This window comes from Thermobia domestica, chromosome 4 (assembly GCF_964235325.1).
Source record: "Thermobia domestica chromosome 4, izTheDome1.hap1.1, whole genome shotgun sequence".
Classification (NCBI taxonomy): domain Eukaryota; kingdom Metazoa; phylum Arthropoda; class Insecta; order Zygentoma; family Lepismatidae; genus Thermobia; species Thermobia domestica.
Genome location: NC_137457.1, coordinates 14,777,848 through 14,792,775, shown reverse-complemented (window position 1 = coordinate 14,792,775; position 14,928 = coordinate 14,777,848). Strand labels below are relative to the sequence as shown.

The 14,928-nt window shown below is 34.0% G+C and overlaps 2 protein-coding genes across 5 annotated transcripts in view; one reads left to right on the top strand and one right to left on the bottom strand.

Moving 5' to 3' along the window:
* Positions 1 to 4,999, top strand: part of LOC145683738 (trophoblast glycoprotein-like) — an 88,735-nt gene extending 83,736 nt beyond the window's left edge. For 3 of the 4 annotated variants that reach the window (XM_081755263.1, XM_081755262.1, XM_081755265.1), the window contains one exon: positions 4,847 to 4,999. In XM_081755263.1, coding sequence (XP_081611389.1) covers positions 4,847 to 4,885 — 39 coding nt within the window. In that variant the 3' untranslated portion in view covers positions 4,886 to 4,999. The remainder of the gene's footprint in view (positions 1 to 4,846) is intronic. The other variant, XM_081755261.1, reaches the window with a different exon arrangement.
* LOC145683739 (uncharacterized) lies at positions 235 to 9,419 on the bottom strand. Its single transcript, XM_081755267.1, has 2 exons — positions 8,997 to 9,419; positions 235 to 397 (listed from the first exon to the last, which is right to left on the bottom strand). The coding sequence occupies exon 1, from the start codon at positions 9,388 to 9,390 to the stop codon at positions 9,055 to 9,057; it is 336 nt and encodes a 111-aa protein (XP_081611393.1). The 5' UTR covers positions 9,391 to 9,419; the 3' UTR covers positions 235 to 397; positions 8,997 to 9,054.
* Positions 9,420 to 14,928: the final 5,509 nt, after the last annotated feature.

The following is a 14,928-nucleotide window of genomic DNA, read 5'->3' as shown; positions in this document are numbered from 1 at the left end:
GTTGCAGATACTAGATTTGTTTATTACAAATCATAACAATTAAGAAAAAAATGGAAAAGAAAGTTACCATAATGCACCTGTTGTATATTTCTTCAGAGTAATTTGGCGATAACATTTGTATTATAATTCTCACATTTTGTAAACTTGTGATTAAAGTTTTTGTACCTTATTTCGTGCCCTTATGTTTAATTGGCGTTTTCTTAATGATGAACTTCCCTTTCTTGTTTTATAAATGTTCTTCAAAATTTGAAAATAATATTAGATTGATGCAGTTTAATTCTTGTTCGTCTACAATTTGAATATCACAATCAATTTGTGGCACAAAACCTTTTCATCAACTGCATTTGAAGTTCAAAGTAGTGATAATAAACCTGACAAGGCACCATGTTTCTCCAAACTGAAAGAAAAAATAGTATATTAGTTTAGAAGACGTGCACCTAAGACGTTTTTATAAGATTATTTAAACTTGTGTCTTCCGTGGGAAGATTATTATTTTTCTCGCATTAAAGACTGTAAAAATGCTTCTCGTCAGAGTTCTAATTAGGACAACGAATTTAGTCGAAAACCTTAGTTAAGAATAATTGAAACATAAGTTACATTTTGTCTATATTTTGATTAAAATTTCACCATATTTCCTGACAACTATTCACTAGGATGCAAGAATATACTTCTTTTTCTTGATGGAAGAATCAAGTTGAAATAACATTTTATTATAGTATGATATTCGGATTAGCATTGGCGATCGTTTCGTCGATAATTTCAATCCCGCTTAGGGTATGATTATTAAATTTATATAGAACCCTAAACATATCGTACACCCGGTGGAAGAGTGTTACAACTAAAAAAATGAAAATTTTGAGTTATCATCGCTCGAAAGAGAAGAGAGAGAGAAGCGAACTCTACCTGGTGGTATTTGCGCAAAAACGTAACTAAACAAATTAACCCGTAGATGGCAGAAATACCAGTATTCCAGAGAGCGATTTTGAAAGAATAACAAACTTTTAAAGTCATGTTTCCACAAATGTGTAATTTTGACTTGTAAGTCTTCTACCGGGTGTACGATATATGTAAATAATGCATTCCATAAACCTTTACCTAATTTGAATTGTAAATTGCTTAAGTGTATCTTCGCAAGCAATTACATTATATATATATACACTGTATGTATATAGGGTTTTAGTTAACTATACGGACAATTAAGAGATGATTCTTGACATCAAAGTAAGAAGAAAATTAGTTCTTGGCGACGTGTGGATGAAAGTACATAATTTCGGAGCTAAGGTCACCTAAAAGCATGGAAAACTTCATTGAAACACGCAGTATTTTATTTCTAACACGTGGAACTGAGGTGTGGTTACCTATATTGGCGAGAAGGAAGTTACACATACGCCATCCAAAAATGTATATTTCAGTGATGCCCAATGTGTGCGCAAACTTTCCCCCACAAAATATAAATAATTTTCAGATAACTTTGGACATAGAGGTGAGTTGAAAGTAAGGAATAAATAATCCTTAATATCTGTGATTATCGTCCTAGCTCCAAAAGTATGCACTTTTGCTTACGTACAAGTACGACTTTTTTTTTTTAAACTGCGAGGAACTACTACTTACAGTTTTTCGGTATAGTTTATTAGCACTATGTACAGTATATAGTTTAGAAAATTTTATAAATGGAGCATCATCCAGCAATATTTACTTGGCCATGAACTAGAAAATATGAAAAATAAATAGAATATGTATGAAGATTTCTCTACAGAGTTCCTATGGGTCAGGGAAGTCAGGGAAACTAAGGGAAATAGACTGGAAATCAAGGGACAGTGAGGGAAATTTTTAAAAATATATTTTTTTCTAACATTAATTGTACACCAATTTCAGCTTAGCCAATCATTATTATAACTATTTGGTAGGGTAAGTGGAATGTACGTATGAACAATTGATTACTATTTGTCTCTATAGAGTATATGTCTATTTGTCTCATATATAAATTTCACCGTTATCTGGTTCTTATTTGTATGTCAACGTCATCCTACACCTATCATGGAAGTCAGTGAATTTCCTGTCAAAGGTCAGGGAAAGTCAGCGAATTTCCTGCCAAAGGTCAGGGAAAGTCAGTGAATTTGCTGCCAAAGGTCAGGGAAAGTCAGTGAATTTCCTGCTAAAGATCAGGGAAAGTCAGGGAAATAGATTTCTACAGATCAGTAGGAACCCTGCTTTATGTGTAATCCGTTATACAGGAAGATAGATATTACGTATGTTGTTCCATACTACAATGGACGTCAAAGCCTCAAAAATCACAAGCATGTTTATATACGTGTAACTTTTGAGATTTATTACGTGGCTGTGCATTGACATAAGTCCATATTTTACTGTATTGTTCTTTGAGAATTCACTTCATTTCGATCATTCAGTTAAATGGAAATGGTTGTCCAAAAATGAGACATCTACCAATCGATTGTTCTTATTAAGCGGAACAAAATATTATATGTAAAAGCTCATGCTTAGTTTGGGAGAAAATGAGGAAAAACAAGATTTTTTGTAAACCTAAAAATTGATGCTATAAGAGAACCATGCCACTTATTAAAGTGGAACTGGTACTCAAATATGCTCTCATTACGCTTTTCGTGGCCCCGGGTAGCATAGTCGCTAACGCTCTCGCATTTGGTGCGAACAGTCCCAGGTTCGATTCCCGGTGGGGCACTCGGTAGAAAAAGTATAAAAGCTTTTTCAGGCCAGCCACCCTGAATGAGGTTTTCCTGAGTTTTCCTCATTCATACCAGGCAAATGCCGGGGTGGTACCTAACTTATAGGTCCCAGGCTGCTTCCTTTCTTCCCCAATCCTTTCTTCCTAACCTTTCCCCGGATACTGTGCTCACCGAGGGACGCCATCCCTCAAACCGTGAAGGGCCAAATGGCCTTAGATGCCGAAAGCCCAGAAATTTCAATTATAAATCATTACGCTTTTCATTAAGACAGTGCCATCCTGGTTAATGAGCTTTAGCCTATAATTACACAGCCATACATACACACATATATATATATATATATATATATATATATATACAAAGTTCTGTGCATCGGACCCCAGGTTGTCTTCTCCCCTTATGACATGAATTTTAATCAAACGATAGGTTCAGTGTTCGAAGTGGGGGGGGGGGAAGCAGAGACGACATGTTTTATTACGATTTTTACTCGACATACTGGCTATCTAAATGTTGAAATGCAGTGAGAATATGTTGTCTAAAAGATTGCGTTTCGACTTACATAATGACTGAAAACCATTGGAGAGCTACTCTGTAGTAACGCGAGAAGAGGGAGGATATGGAGAGAATTTGATCCCCGTCAACAACTTTTTGAAAAAAGAAGTTTAAAAAATATATCCTCTTATCTTGTATTAAAGAGAATTATACACGAAAATGCTCAATAACCGAATGAGGATATTAACAATTTCTTGCCGGAAAAACTGCCGGTCCCCCAGTCGACTGTGAGGTATTCTAAACACTCGGAAAGTCCGCCCCCACAGCAGTTAACCCCTAAATCCGCCCATGTTCAAAACACGGCATCACACATACATATCAAAGAAACAAATTCAATATGCCACATCAAAATATAAACTAGTCGAACTTCTATGAAGACACTTCATTTTAAGAACAAAAAATTGGAAAAAGGTAAGAAAAATGTCTATGTTGTCAACTTAGATATTAGTTCTACGTAAGAAATAAAATCCTTTTACGTCCAAAGCTATTCGTCAATTATTGTGGATAAAAATGGATTTATTAAAGGTATTTAGCATCTACTTTCCAATGACGGTTTTATAATACGGAAGGTATAACCTGGTTGGCTTCCCGCGAAAAGTTGTAGTGACGTTTATGGGGAGTTGCCAGCTTGGTTATTTGTGGCTCGCTGAGCGCTAAGGCTGGCGGGTGGTGATTGGCTATCCCCTTACCACACCCCCAGTGACGAGCAGGTCCAAGCGCGGGAAGCAACGACCTTATACCTTCTGGACTTTAATCATTGAAAAATCCGAGACGGTATGCCTTCATCACTGAAAAAACAGAGGCGGTATGGCATACTACCTCATACCGTCTAACTTTGACCACTGGATCGGATGAAAGAATATTGAGACAGTCAAATGATAATAAATATATAAATACGCTATATAATCTCAATATCTGAAGAATGACTGCAAAACAGAAGTGAATTTGTATGTTTCGGGAGAGGACTCGATAATATAATAGATTGCACACCGCCACAGATTCGTGGGACCCATGTTTGATTCACGGTTTAGTAGTATATTTTTCATTCTCTGAAATTCAGATTTAGGGTTAGTTGTCCTGTATATGAATATAATTTGTAGGAGTCGTTTGGCGCATGCTGCTGAAGTTTCATAATGGATTGTGGTATGTAAGAACCTTTTGCATGTGTGCCGAAGCTTTCTCATTTGCATATTATTACCTATATTCCCATTGGGTTTTGTAAATTTATTTAGTACGCAATAGAAAATAGTCAAACCTTACGCAGACAATGTTGTGCTCTGATTATATTATTATTTTGAGTGATAAATAAGAGCCATGATTTAATACGGAATATAAAAATATCGAATAAGAAAAATAATTAATTACAATGTACGAGGATAAATAAAAAAAATATTCGCAATGTAGTTATAACTTATCCGCAATGGAGCTAAAATTTATCCGCAATGTAGCTATAACTTATCTGCAATGTAGCTATAACTTTTCGTATGTTGTTCATATTGATCTCTGTCCTCGTTTATTTTATTGTCATGCTGTTGTGGTCATGCTATGAAAGTTTGATCGTAATTCCTCCATTTGTCTTCCTTTTGTTGCAGATAGATCATGGCCGCTCCATTAAAAGTTTTCTTCAATGAGGAACGGGGACACGGTACTAGTCCTAAACGGCACAAGTCCTAAATGGCACAAGAACTAAAAATCATTTCGTGGCACAAGTCCTAAACGGAATAGACCTAAACGTCACAAGACCTAAAAATCATTTCGCGCCACAAGTCCTAAAAGGCACTGGACCTAAAAATCCCTTGTGGCGCTACCATCGCGTCCGTGCCAAGTATACTGTCAATCTGTTAGTCAAAGTTTTAGATACACAGTATCATATTACAGAACCAGATTCTAGCTTAGTTCTTACAAGTAATTTGTATAAATACACATTCTATCGTTCTGAAATAATAAATAAGTAAATAAAGCCTATTGTTCTTTATTGTTGTTTGCATGGTAGTATTTGTGTGGTGACAAACTGTTAACAACCTATCAAATGTGATTCCCAGATCTTTCATAATGTCTGTTTTTTTTCTATTCCGACACCATTGACCTCGTATTAGTAACATAATGTTGTGTTTTAGTTATATACGCCATAAATTTTGCTTTCTTCGTGCTGATTTGAAGTAAATTATTTTTACACATATATTTATCATATTCAACTCTTTCCGTAGCAAATAGTTATCATACTCGTAATTAACTACTCTTTACTCGTTACCATTATTAACAATAGTTTTAATATTACTAACATAGTTGTTACCGTTGGAGTTTATTATTATTATTATTAGTAATAATAATAATAATAATAATAATAATAATAATAATAATAATAATAATAATAATAATAATAATAATAATAATAATAACAATCATATATTTCAGATATGCTACATTTTTGAGACCTGAGCCTTTACTGTACGTGAAGCTAAAATCAAAGGTTATGTCACGGACGGCAAATGATGGCTTAACACCCAAAACAAATTCTTTGCCCCTCAAGCGGGGGTTCGTCTGTGTTTAATAATTACAGTAAATTAATAATGTTTATAATAGAATGTGAAAGAAACACTTTTAAAAAATTAAACTACGTTAAAATGGTAAAATAGTTTAAAGAACTTAATTAATCATCCACTTTGTACTTTCATTTGTTTAACTGGACGAACTAAGACCTAAAGGAAAAAAGTTTTCTGCCCAAATCTCATAACCAGTGAGAAATTTTAATATTATAAAAATTGAACTTCCTTCCCTCTTAGAAATGTAATTTTCAAGACTCTGAAATATATATTTTATTACTTTTAGTTACAAGTTGAAACACCGAGTTTCACGCATCCAGGATTAGAAAATTCTTCTTTACTTTATAAATATTTTCTGAATAAATGCTATTAGCTAATTTTTCTATTGGTCAATGTTTGCTGCGCATGAAGTTTTATTTTAGTTCTACAATAAATAGGGAATTCGAACATTAAAGAAAGTGCACTCTTTGTTACTTCCCTTTTATGTGTTGAATTTTAGGTTTTGTTTGTTTTACAGTGGAAAGTTCATATGCCAAGTTTCATTTCACTAGCTTCAGAGATTTACAAGATACACTAGTATTTTTTTTTTTTTAAATCTTACCCCACTCTTTTTACTATACGTATTTCCAAAAAAAATTTCTTATATCCTGCTTTCGTAAGAAAATGACTTTTTAAAATTAAAGTCTAACGACTCTACTTGTAATAGTATGCCCAGAAAGTCACTTATCTTAACTCTTTTATATAAGAGTACAGAAGATAAACACAAACTCATGGACTTTCATGAACTGTTTCCTATTTCTTTTGACTTAACTTATTCGTACATTTCTCAGAAGTTGTAGTTTCAAATTCACGTACTGTCAAGATCTTGGTTTCAAAACAGTAAGAAACTGAAAATAATAATAATAATAATAATAATAATAATAATAATAATAATAATAATAATAATAATAATAATAATAATAATAATAATAATAATAAAATATGTATTTATGTACTTGTGTAATATGTATATATTTATTGTATTATTGAAGCTTTCGTAATTTGGAAATATACCTTTGGTTTGCTTTTAATATGTTAAAAAACCTACTTCCCTAAAAAAAAGTTTGTAGGCCACACCCCTAAATGACTATGTATCGGTTTCTTCAAACGTATTGTGTTGCACTATTACATTAGTAATTTAGCGTTATTTGTTGATTTTTTCTGGCTTATACATATCAACTCTATCAAAACACACTGTGAAATATAGTAACTGTCTGCGTTATAGTCGCTGTTTAGTGTTAACTTGTGAAATATCTAGTGGGCTTTTGTCCTAATTAAGCAAACTTTGGTGGGCTTTTGTCCTACCTTTGGAAAGTTAGAGTGGGTTTTTGTCCTATTCTTAATAAAATACACTCCAATATATACTGCAGTTCTGAGTGCTTGCTTGGCTTCAGAAAAGTCTGGTAAAATATTATATTCAAACATTTTTATTTAATTATTTTTTAAGGAATGTGTCATGGGATTCTCGTATCTCCATTTGAAAGAAACAAATTTCTTAATCAATTATATAATTTATTCTTAGAATGAAATAGGTTATATAATGTAATTCATGTATAACTGCAGAACAGATAATGATAATAATAATTTTAGTAGTACAAATATACCTGTTACCGTTGGAATTAGCTACGTTCGTAACATTATTGTCAACTAGTTACTGCATCGGCGCAATTTCGTGTGGTGGTGGCGAATTTCAGAACTAAAGCAGGTGAATGGAAAAGGCACAAGACCTAAACGGCACCAGACCCTAAAAATCATTTCGCGGCACTAGTCCTAAACGGCACAACTCCTAAACGGCACAAGACCTAAAACTTAGATCCAGTGGCTATATTTCTAGGACTTACGCCGTTTAGGTCTTGTGCTGTTTAGGACTTATAAATGTTACCCAGAAGAACAACAAGCAGTTATCTGTTTCGTGGTCGGAACGTGTATCAGGAGCCGGAATCCGTGAAAGACTGTTGGCATAATACGGGAACAGTGTCTTGCCGCAACAGAGTGTATGCGAATGGATTGAAAAGTTCAAAAAATATCGCACAGGTGTTACGTAGGAGGAAGGAACCGAACGAATAATTTTATGAGGTCTGTTGTGGATGATTTCGTACATAGAACCATGACTAATTTCCAGACGATGTGCCATTTCATCAATAGTCAATCTTCTGACTAACAGAAAAATGTCACATACACGCTCAATGTTGTCATCACTTGTTTCTGTAGATGGTCATCCGGCTCCTTTGTCATATGTATAACATTTGTGCGATCATATTAATTTGAAGGGTAAGGAAAAAAAAAGAAGGAATGTCACAAAACTGGATTTTCCAGAAAACTGCATTTTAATATTGAAACCTTATATAAAAAGAATAGGACTAGTTAATTTTTTTTTTTTTTTTTTTTTTTTATGGAGATTTCTACATCTACACATGCATGGCATATACAGTCAAATAGTATCAAGAGTCACCAACATTTAGGACAAAGCACCCGTTAAAGCACACACATGGACATTCCTTGTTTTTTTTTTTTCCCTTACCCTTCATTTGATTTTTTCGATCCATTCGTAGATACTGTTCCCATGTCGTGCCGTGTGTGGACCGTGTGATGGATTGCGGCCCTGATACACCTTCCGACCACAAAAACCGGATTACTGCTCGTTGTTCATCTTTGGTACAAACTTCTAATGGAGCGGCCATGATCTATCTACAACAAAAGGAAGACAAATGGAGGAATCAGGATCAAACTTTCATAGCATGACCACAACAGCATAACAATAAAAGGAAGACAAATGGAGGAATTAGGATCAAACTTTCATAGCATGACCACAACAGCATAGCAATAAAAGGAAGACAAACGGAGGAATTAGGATCAAACTTTCATAGCATGACCACAACAGCATAACAATAAAATAAACGAGGACAGAGATTAATATGAACAACGTAAGAAAAGTTATAGCTACATTGCGGATAAGTTATGGCTACATTGCAGATAAGTTATAGCTACATTGCGGATAAGTTATGGCTACATTGCAGATAAGTTATAGCTACATTGCGGATAAGTTATGGCTACATTGCGGATAATTTTAGACTTACCCACGTATGAACATGACAATATTTATTATAAAATCGTTTTACGCATACTAATCAATAAAGATTAACTCTAACAAATAACTTACCTTATGTTTCGCTCTTATTGCTGAATCTGGTTTAACTGTTGGTCTTAAGTTCTCATCTTCATACTGCACCTGTTATTGGTGTGAAATTTACACCTGTCTCATTCTGGGGAGCATCGAAATACATGGGATACTCAGGGAAGTTTCCAAAAAGAGATTGTCTGGCAGGTTCTCCCAGAATTCCTCCGAGTAAACCACCACCAGTACTTGGTCCTCCGAAGATACCTTGAAACAAACTTCCCAGTGGAGTACCTCCGAACATGTTATCCAGCATCCCTGCAACTCCTGGCTGTGGTGGTGGGGGAACTCGAGGCATCCCTGGTGGTCCATAGTTAACCCCTCCATAGTCGTAATCGGGGTAGTTAAGCCCCAGCATCGGAGGGATTACGGGCCTCATCGGTTGAAAAGCTGGAGCGGTTATGTTTGGACGAACTGAAAAAATAAAAAAGTAATGTAATTTCAATATCTCATCTATAATATTAAGGATTTTGAGTACTTCCGAGCATTTTTCTTTCATTGCTAGGCAAATACAGGGTGTTTCTTTTCTCTTGGAAACGAATTAAAATTTTAATGGTTTGGTTACTGACTTCTTGTTTAGGTTTCTTTAAAAATCCCTTCCTTTGTGGAAATTAATTTGCATTAAATATGAATACTATTTGTACTATATTTAATGTAGAAATAAGTAGTTTAAGTAACATTTAAGAGTCTTCATCCCGGCGAAATTAAAATACTTCTAATTTTACAGTAATTATGTGATATCTTCAAATAGATAAAAGATAATTGAAATACGGAACAAGAGCGCCCTAGACAATATTATTTTGAGTGAGGTACCGTTATCACAAGTCACCTAGTGGCTTTATGTTTTCAGCTGTTTAGAAACGCGAAAATAAATGCCGATTTTCAAAATGGCTCGAAATCGAAAGCAGATAAGTGAGTCGTGATAACGGTATCTCATGTAAAATGATATTGTCTAGGGCGCACTTGTTCCACATTTCGATTATCTTTTATCTATTTGAAGATATCACATAATTAATGTAAAATTAGCGGTGTTTTAATTTCGCCGGGATGAAGACTCTTAAGTAAAAGACAAATGCTTTTTTTTTTTAAGAGTCGTCTTATGCATCCTCTAGCATTCTTTGTTTAATATATGGCCAAAGATGTCTTGAGGATGTGTACCGTGGCATCTTTTTCATACTACAGGTCTTAGCACAATGAAAAATAACTACTGGAAAACAATAAAATTTTGTTGTGAAGTGACTTCATATTAGGCCGAAGTAAGTTTGTTTTATATTCGTTTCAATTACAATGTCAAAGGATTTTGTTACAACCGAGTCAATCAATTTTCCATTTCCTTGCAAGTTTTTTTTTTTTTTTTTTTTTTAATTACATTCATGTTTACTAAAGTAGATACGAATAACACTGCTAATAGCAGAACTGTATCCTAGTTATTTTTCGGAGAACAAGTAGAATAACTTTTAAAGTTTATGATGAAACTTGAAGAAATAGTTATTCTTCTTACAGAATCTGTTAGAATTAGTAAAAAAGATTATTGCGAATACAGTACAAAATCTGACAAGACGGAAAAGGGGTCAAAATCTAAGGAAAATTCTGACAAAACGGACAAAATTTAAGGGACAGAATCATATTCCCAGCCTAATAAAAGGATTATTATTTTTTTCTTTAACTGTCATGCTTCTATAATGTTATCTGTAATTCTTCACTTTATTGAAAAAACATTAAAAAAATACTGAAAACCCAATAAAACACATAAGACTATTATGGTATGTATATCTATATTTCACATTTTGATCTTTGCTAAAACATCTTGATCAGTACTTCAAAATTAAAATAAGTAAATATTTGTACAACACTCAAAATAAAAGACTGCTATGTGCTACATAATAAAGATGATTTTTTTGTAAGAAAACCAAATAACATCAGAGTTACTTTTCGTAATTGAAATTAATGGTCTTACAGTAATATGCTGAACGTATTTCAAATGTATTAAATGAAATGAAATGAAATCTGTGAGTTTTACGTCCACGGTTATGCCGGTTAGGCTAAAGGAGACGGTGATTATGAGAAATGAAGGAAATGGTGGAATGAAGAAAGTGGGAGGAAACGGGAGAACCCCGAGAAAACCCACGCACACGGTGTTTGTCCACCACAAAGTTCACTTGGCGGGAGCAGGGTTTGAACCCGGGACCCCATGCACCAGAGGTGAACGCTCTACCACTGAACAGATGTATTAAATGTATGATAAATAGGAGTACCTTGAACTTTTCATATGGGTATATGTAAAAGTAATTAAAGTTAATTTGGTCTTTTATAATAACATTTTTACGTTTTATTGGGTTCCAATATTAAAAAAAAAAGTTATTTCAGTAAACTGAAAAATTACAGATAACATTTGAAAATATTGAAGGGGTAATTTGGATAAGGGTGTATCGACCTATTTCCAGTAAAATGAGACATACATATTTTCTGTAAGTTTGAGCATGTCCGCGTGTGTCTAGGTGATGTTAAGGTAATATCTCTACTCCGTAGCAAACGCCTGTGTCCAAAAATATTGCGTGAATACGTTGGTTAATTGGATAAGGGCGTTTGTTTTTCTGCTCTCCTGAAAAAATGAGGAATTGCTAGTTACGCCTTTATCCAAATTTACCTACCCCTCATATGACACTTGAAGGAAAACAAATAATCATATAGGGTATGCACTGGTATATCCAATATACCTAGGTATATTCCTATGATTCTGTTCCTTAGATTTTGTCCGTCTTGTCAGAATTTTCTTTGCATTTTGACCTCTTGAATTTTGTCCCCGCCCTCCTTATTACAGCCATTATATACATGAATTCCGAAAAAAAAAACTCCCAGCATAAAATTCCCTGTCTCCCAGGATTAGGCAGAACGGGAATTCTCATTCTGTCTAAAGATAAGATCATTGAAAACATTTTGTACAAACTGCTGCAGGGCCTTCAGGCATGACGGCAAGGAATTGTATTTAGTATTCTAATACTGAAATTCAGAACAAGTGTTGAATATAAACAAATAAACCAGATTTAAACTATAAAAACCTATTTAAATCAAATAAACTATGGTTTTTGGTTTTTATTATAAAAATTTGGTGTTTCTTCTCACAAGCCTTATTACGAAGAATGATTGGAAGAAGAGGTGATAAAGATCTTGTATTATTCACTGTGACAACGAAAATACATATAAGATTAATTACATCAAATTTAAGGACACCGAATTCTAACCGTGTTTATCCCAGAAGCGGACATTTAAAACGGTGACTCGTTTGGAAAATTGGTTAATAGTAGGAGAAATATAGGTGGTGCGGTTCCTGTGGGCTAAAAATACTACACCTGATGATATTCATAAGCAGATTGTGGAGCTGTATAGGGAAGACTCAATTTCAAGGCAACATGTAGCAAAGTGGTCCTGAAAGAAGGATGGACCAGTATTGTTAATGACAACCAAGGACACAGCGGTAGACCCACTACCACAATCACTGGCCTGAGGTCGGGTAGTGTGGATCAGTGTATTTGTTTAGTCAGAAGACGAGCATTACGCTCAACATCAGCTGAGCTGGGGCTACCATATGATGTTGCACAGAAGATAGTAGTTAATGCCCTTAAGTATACGAAAGTGTGTGAGAAATGGGTCCCGCGGGCGCCATCCGAGAATCATAAAACAACCAGAATGGCGACGTCGGCGAATTTTTGCAGCGTTATGCAATGGAGGGGAACAATTTTCTTCATGAGATAGTGATTATGATGGAACAGTATTATATATGTTTACTCTATCAATAAAACAGGCATCTATGGAATGGAGGAATGTATCTTTCTTATGAAAGTAGAAATCCAAAGTGGTTGCCTCGTCCGAGAAAATTTAGTGCACTGTGTTCTGGAAAATATCAAGTGTGCTGGTGAACAGTTATTTGGAATATGGAGAGACTATGCATACTGAAAGGTATTGCAGGACACTTCCGAAGTTGTGGGATGCCATCAAACAAAAATGTGCTGTCTCTTCCGTCGTCGTGTTTCTTGTGAATGATAATGCGAGATCCTGTTCAGCAGAAAAAGAAATCTGTTTGGTGTTTTCAGCGTTTATGCCTGGAATGACTATAGCACGTCTCTTCCTCCAGCGACGATCTAGCCCCCTAGTGATCTTCAGCTTTTCCCTGCTCTGAAAACGGAATGTGGCTAGCCACCGTCATTTGACATGTGATGATGTCAACAACAGCTGCCTGACAGTGGATACGAAAACTTTACGCGGATTTCTGTGCAACCGATATTGAAAACCTCATCTACCACTGTGACAAAAGCTTGATTACAACTAAGTGTAAGTAACAAACACTTATTTATTGAAAACACTAACGTCCATAAATACAATAAATAAATAAATAAATAAATAAATAAGGTGATTACATCGAGGAGTAATGTTGAATGGCATCTATCATTAAGTGTGTTGATATTCCAGCTATATCTTACCATAACCACAATAAGCTTTGTAATTTTTCCCGGTCATTCTTCGTATATTATTTGCAAGATCAAACATATGTAAATCAACAGAGGATATCTACCTTAACAAAATGAAGGTAAATTCCAATGGGTTTTGAGAAAATCCTTAAAAGCTAACTTTAATGGTGTTACTAAGTATATCGCTTGCTTCCAATAACGATCGGCAGATTTTATACTGCTGGAATAGATTGTTCATTTGCGTATTCTGAAAAATATATTGTGTTAACTAAAAGATTGTATCTATTGTTGTTTGTGTTTTAACTAGAAGATTGTATCTATTGCTGTTTGTGTTCTAACCAGAAGATTCCATCTATTGTTCTTTATGTTTTAAGTAGAAGATTCTATCTATTGTTGTTTGTGTTCTAAGTAGAAGATTCTATCTATTGTTGTTTGTGTTCTAACTAGAAGATTGTATCTATTGTTGTTTATGTTCTAACTAGAAGATTATATCTTCTGTTGTTTATGTCCTAACTAGAAGATTCTATCTATTGTTGTTTGTGTTCTAAGTAGAAGATTCTATCTATTGTTGTTTGTTTCTAACTAGAAGATTATATCTATTGTTGTTTGTGTTCTAACTAGAAGATTCTATCTATTGTTGCTTGTGTTCTAACTAGAAAATTCTATTTATTGCTGTTTGTGTTCTAACTAGAAGATTCTATCTATTGTTGATTGTGTTCTAACTAGAAGATTGTATCTATTGTTGTTTGTGTTCTAACTAGAAGATTGTATCCTCTGTTATTTGTATTCTAACTAGAAGATTCTATCAATTGCTTTTTGTGTTTTATTTAACGATGATATACACACACATTCTTAACCATGACACAGACATTCCTAACTTTAAATGATGTGTAATGGGTTTTAAGGAATTAACCGAATGTAAAGCAAACTGACGAGGAAAGTATTCATATGTGCAAGCAAATACCTACATGGTTTACAAACGAATCTCACGCTTATTAATTACCAAGGATTTCATAAACATTAGTTTTAGATAAACAAACGAAAGTTGCTAAAAGTTAAGTACATAAAGAAACAAATCATGTTTCTTTTATTGTCAGTGAAATAACAATTCAAATACAAAAAAAAAAAGTTCAAAATCATGTGAACTTAAATAAAAATATGTTAGTTATTGTTCGATTCTGATTTACAATTCCACAAACAATATTTCATCATTGTTTACAGCAAAAGTAATTGAAATGTTGCTTTGTAAAGCAATATAAACAATGATTCATACAAAATACAATTTTATTTTTGGTACACAATTCTCAAATGTTGCAACGAGTGTAATCGAAAAATTCCGCCTTTTCACTTAGCAACAAACAAACATGACTTTTCGTAATGGTTTTGTGAAGTAGAAGATGAGAAAATGTTTCAATAGTTCTATCAGGGAATAGTTGAAAGTTGAAATGTTG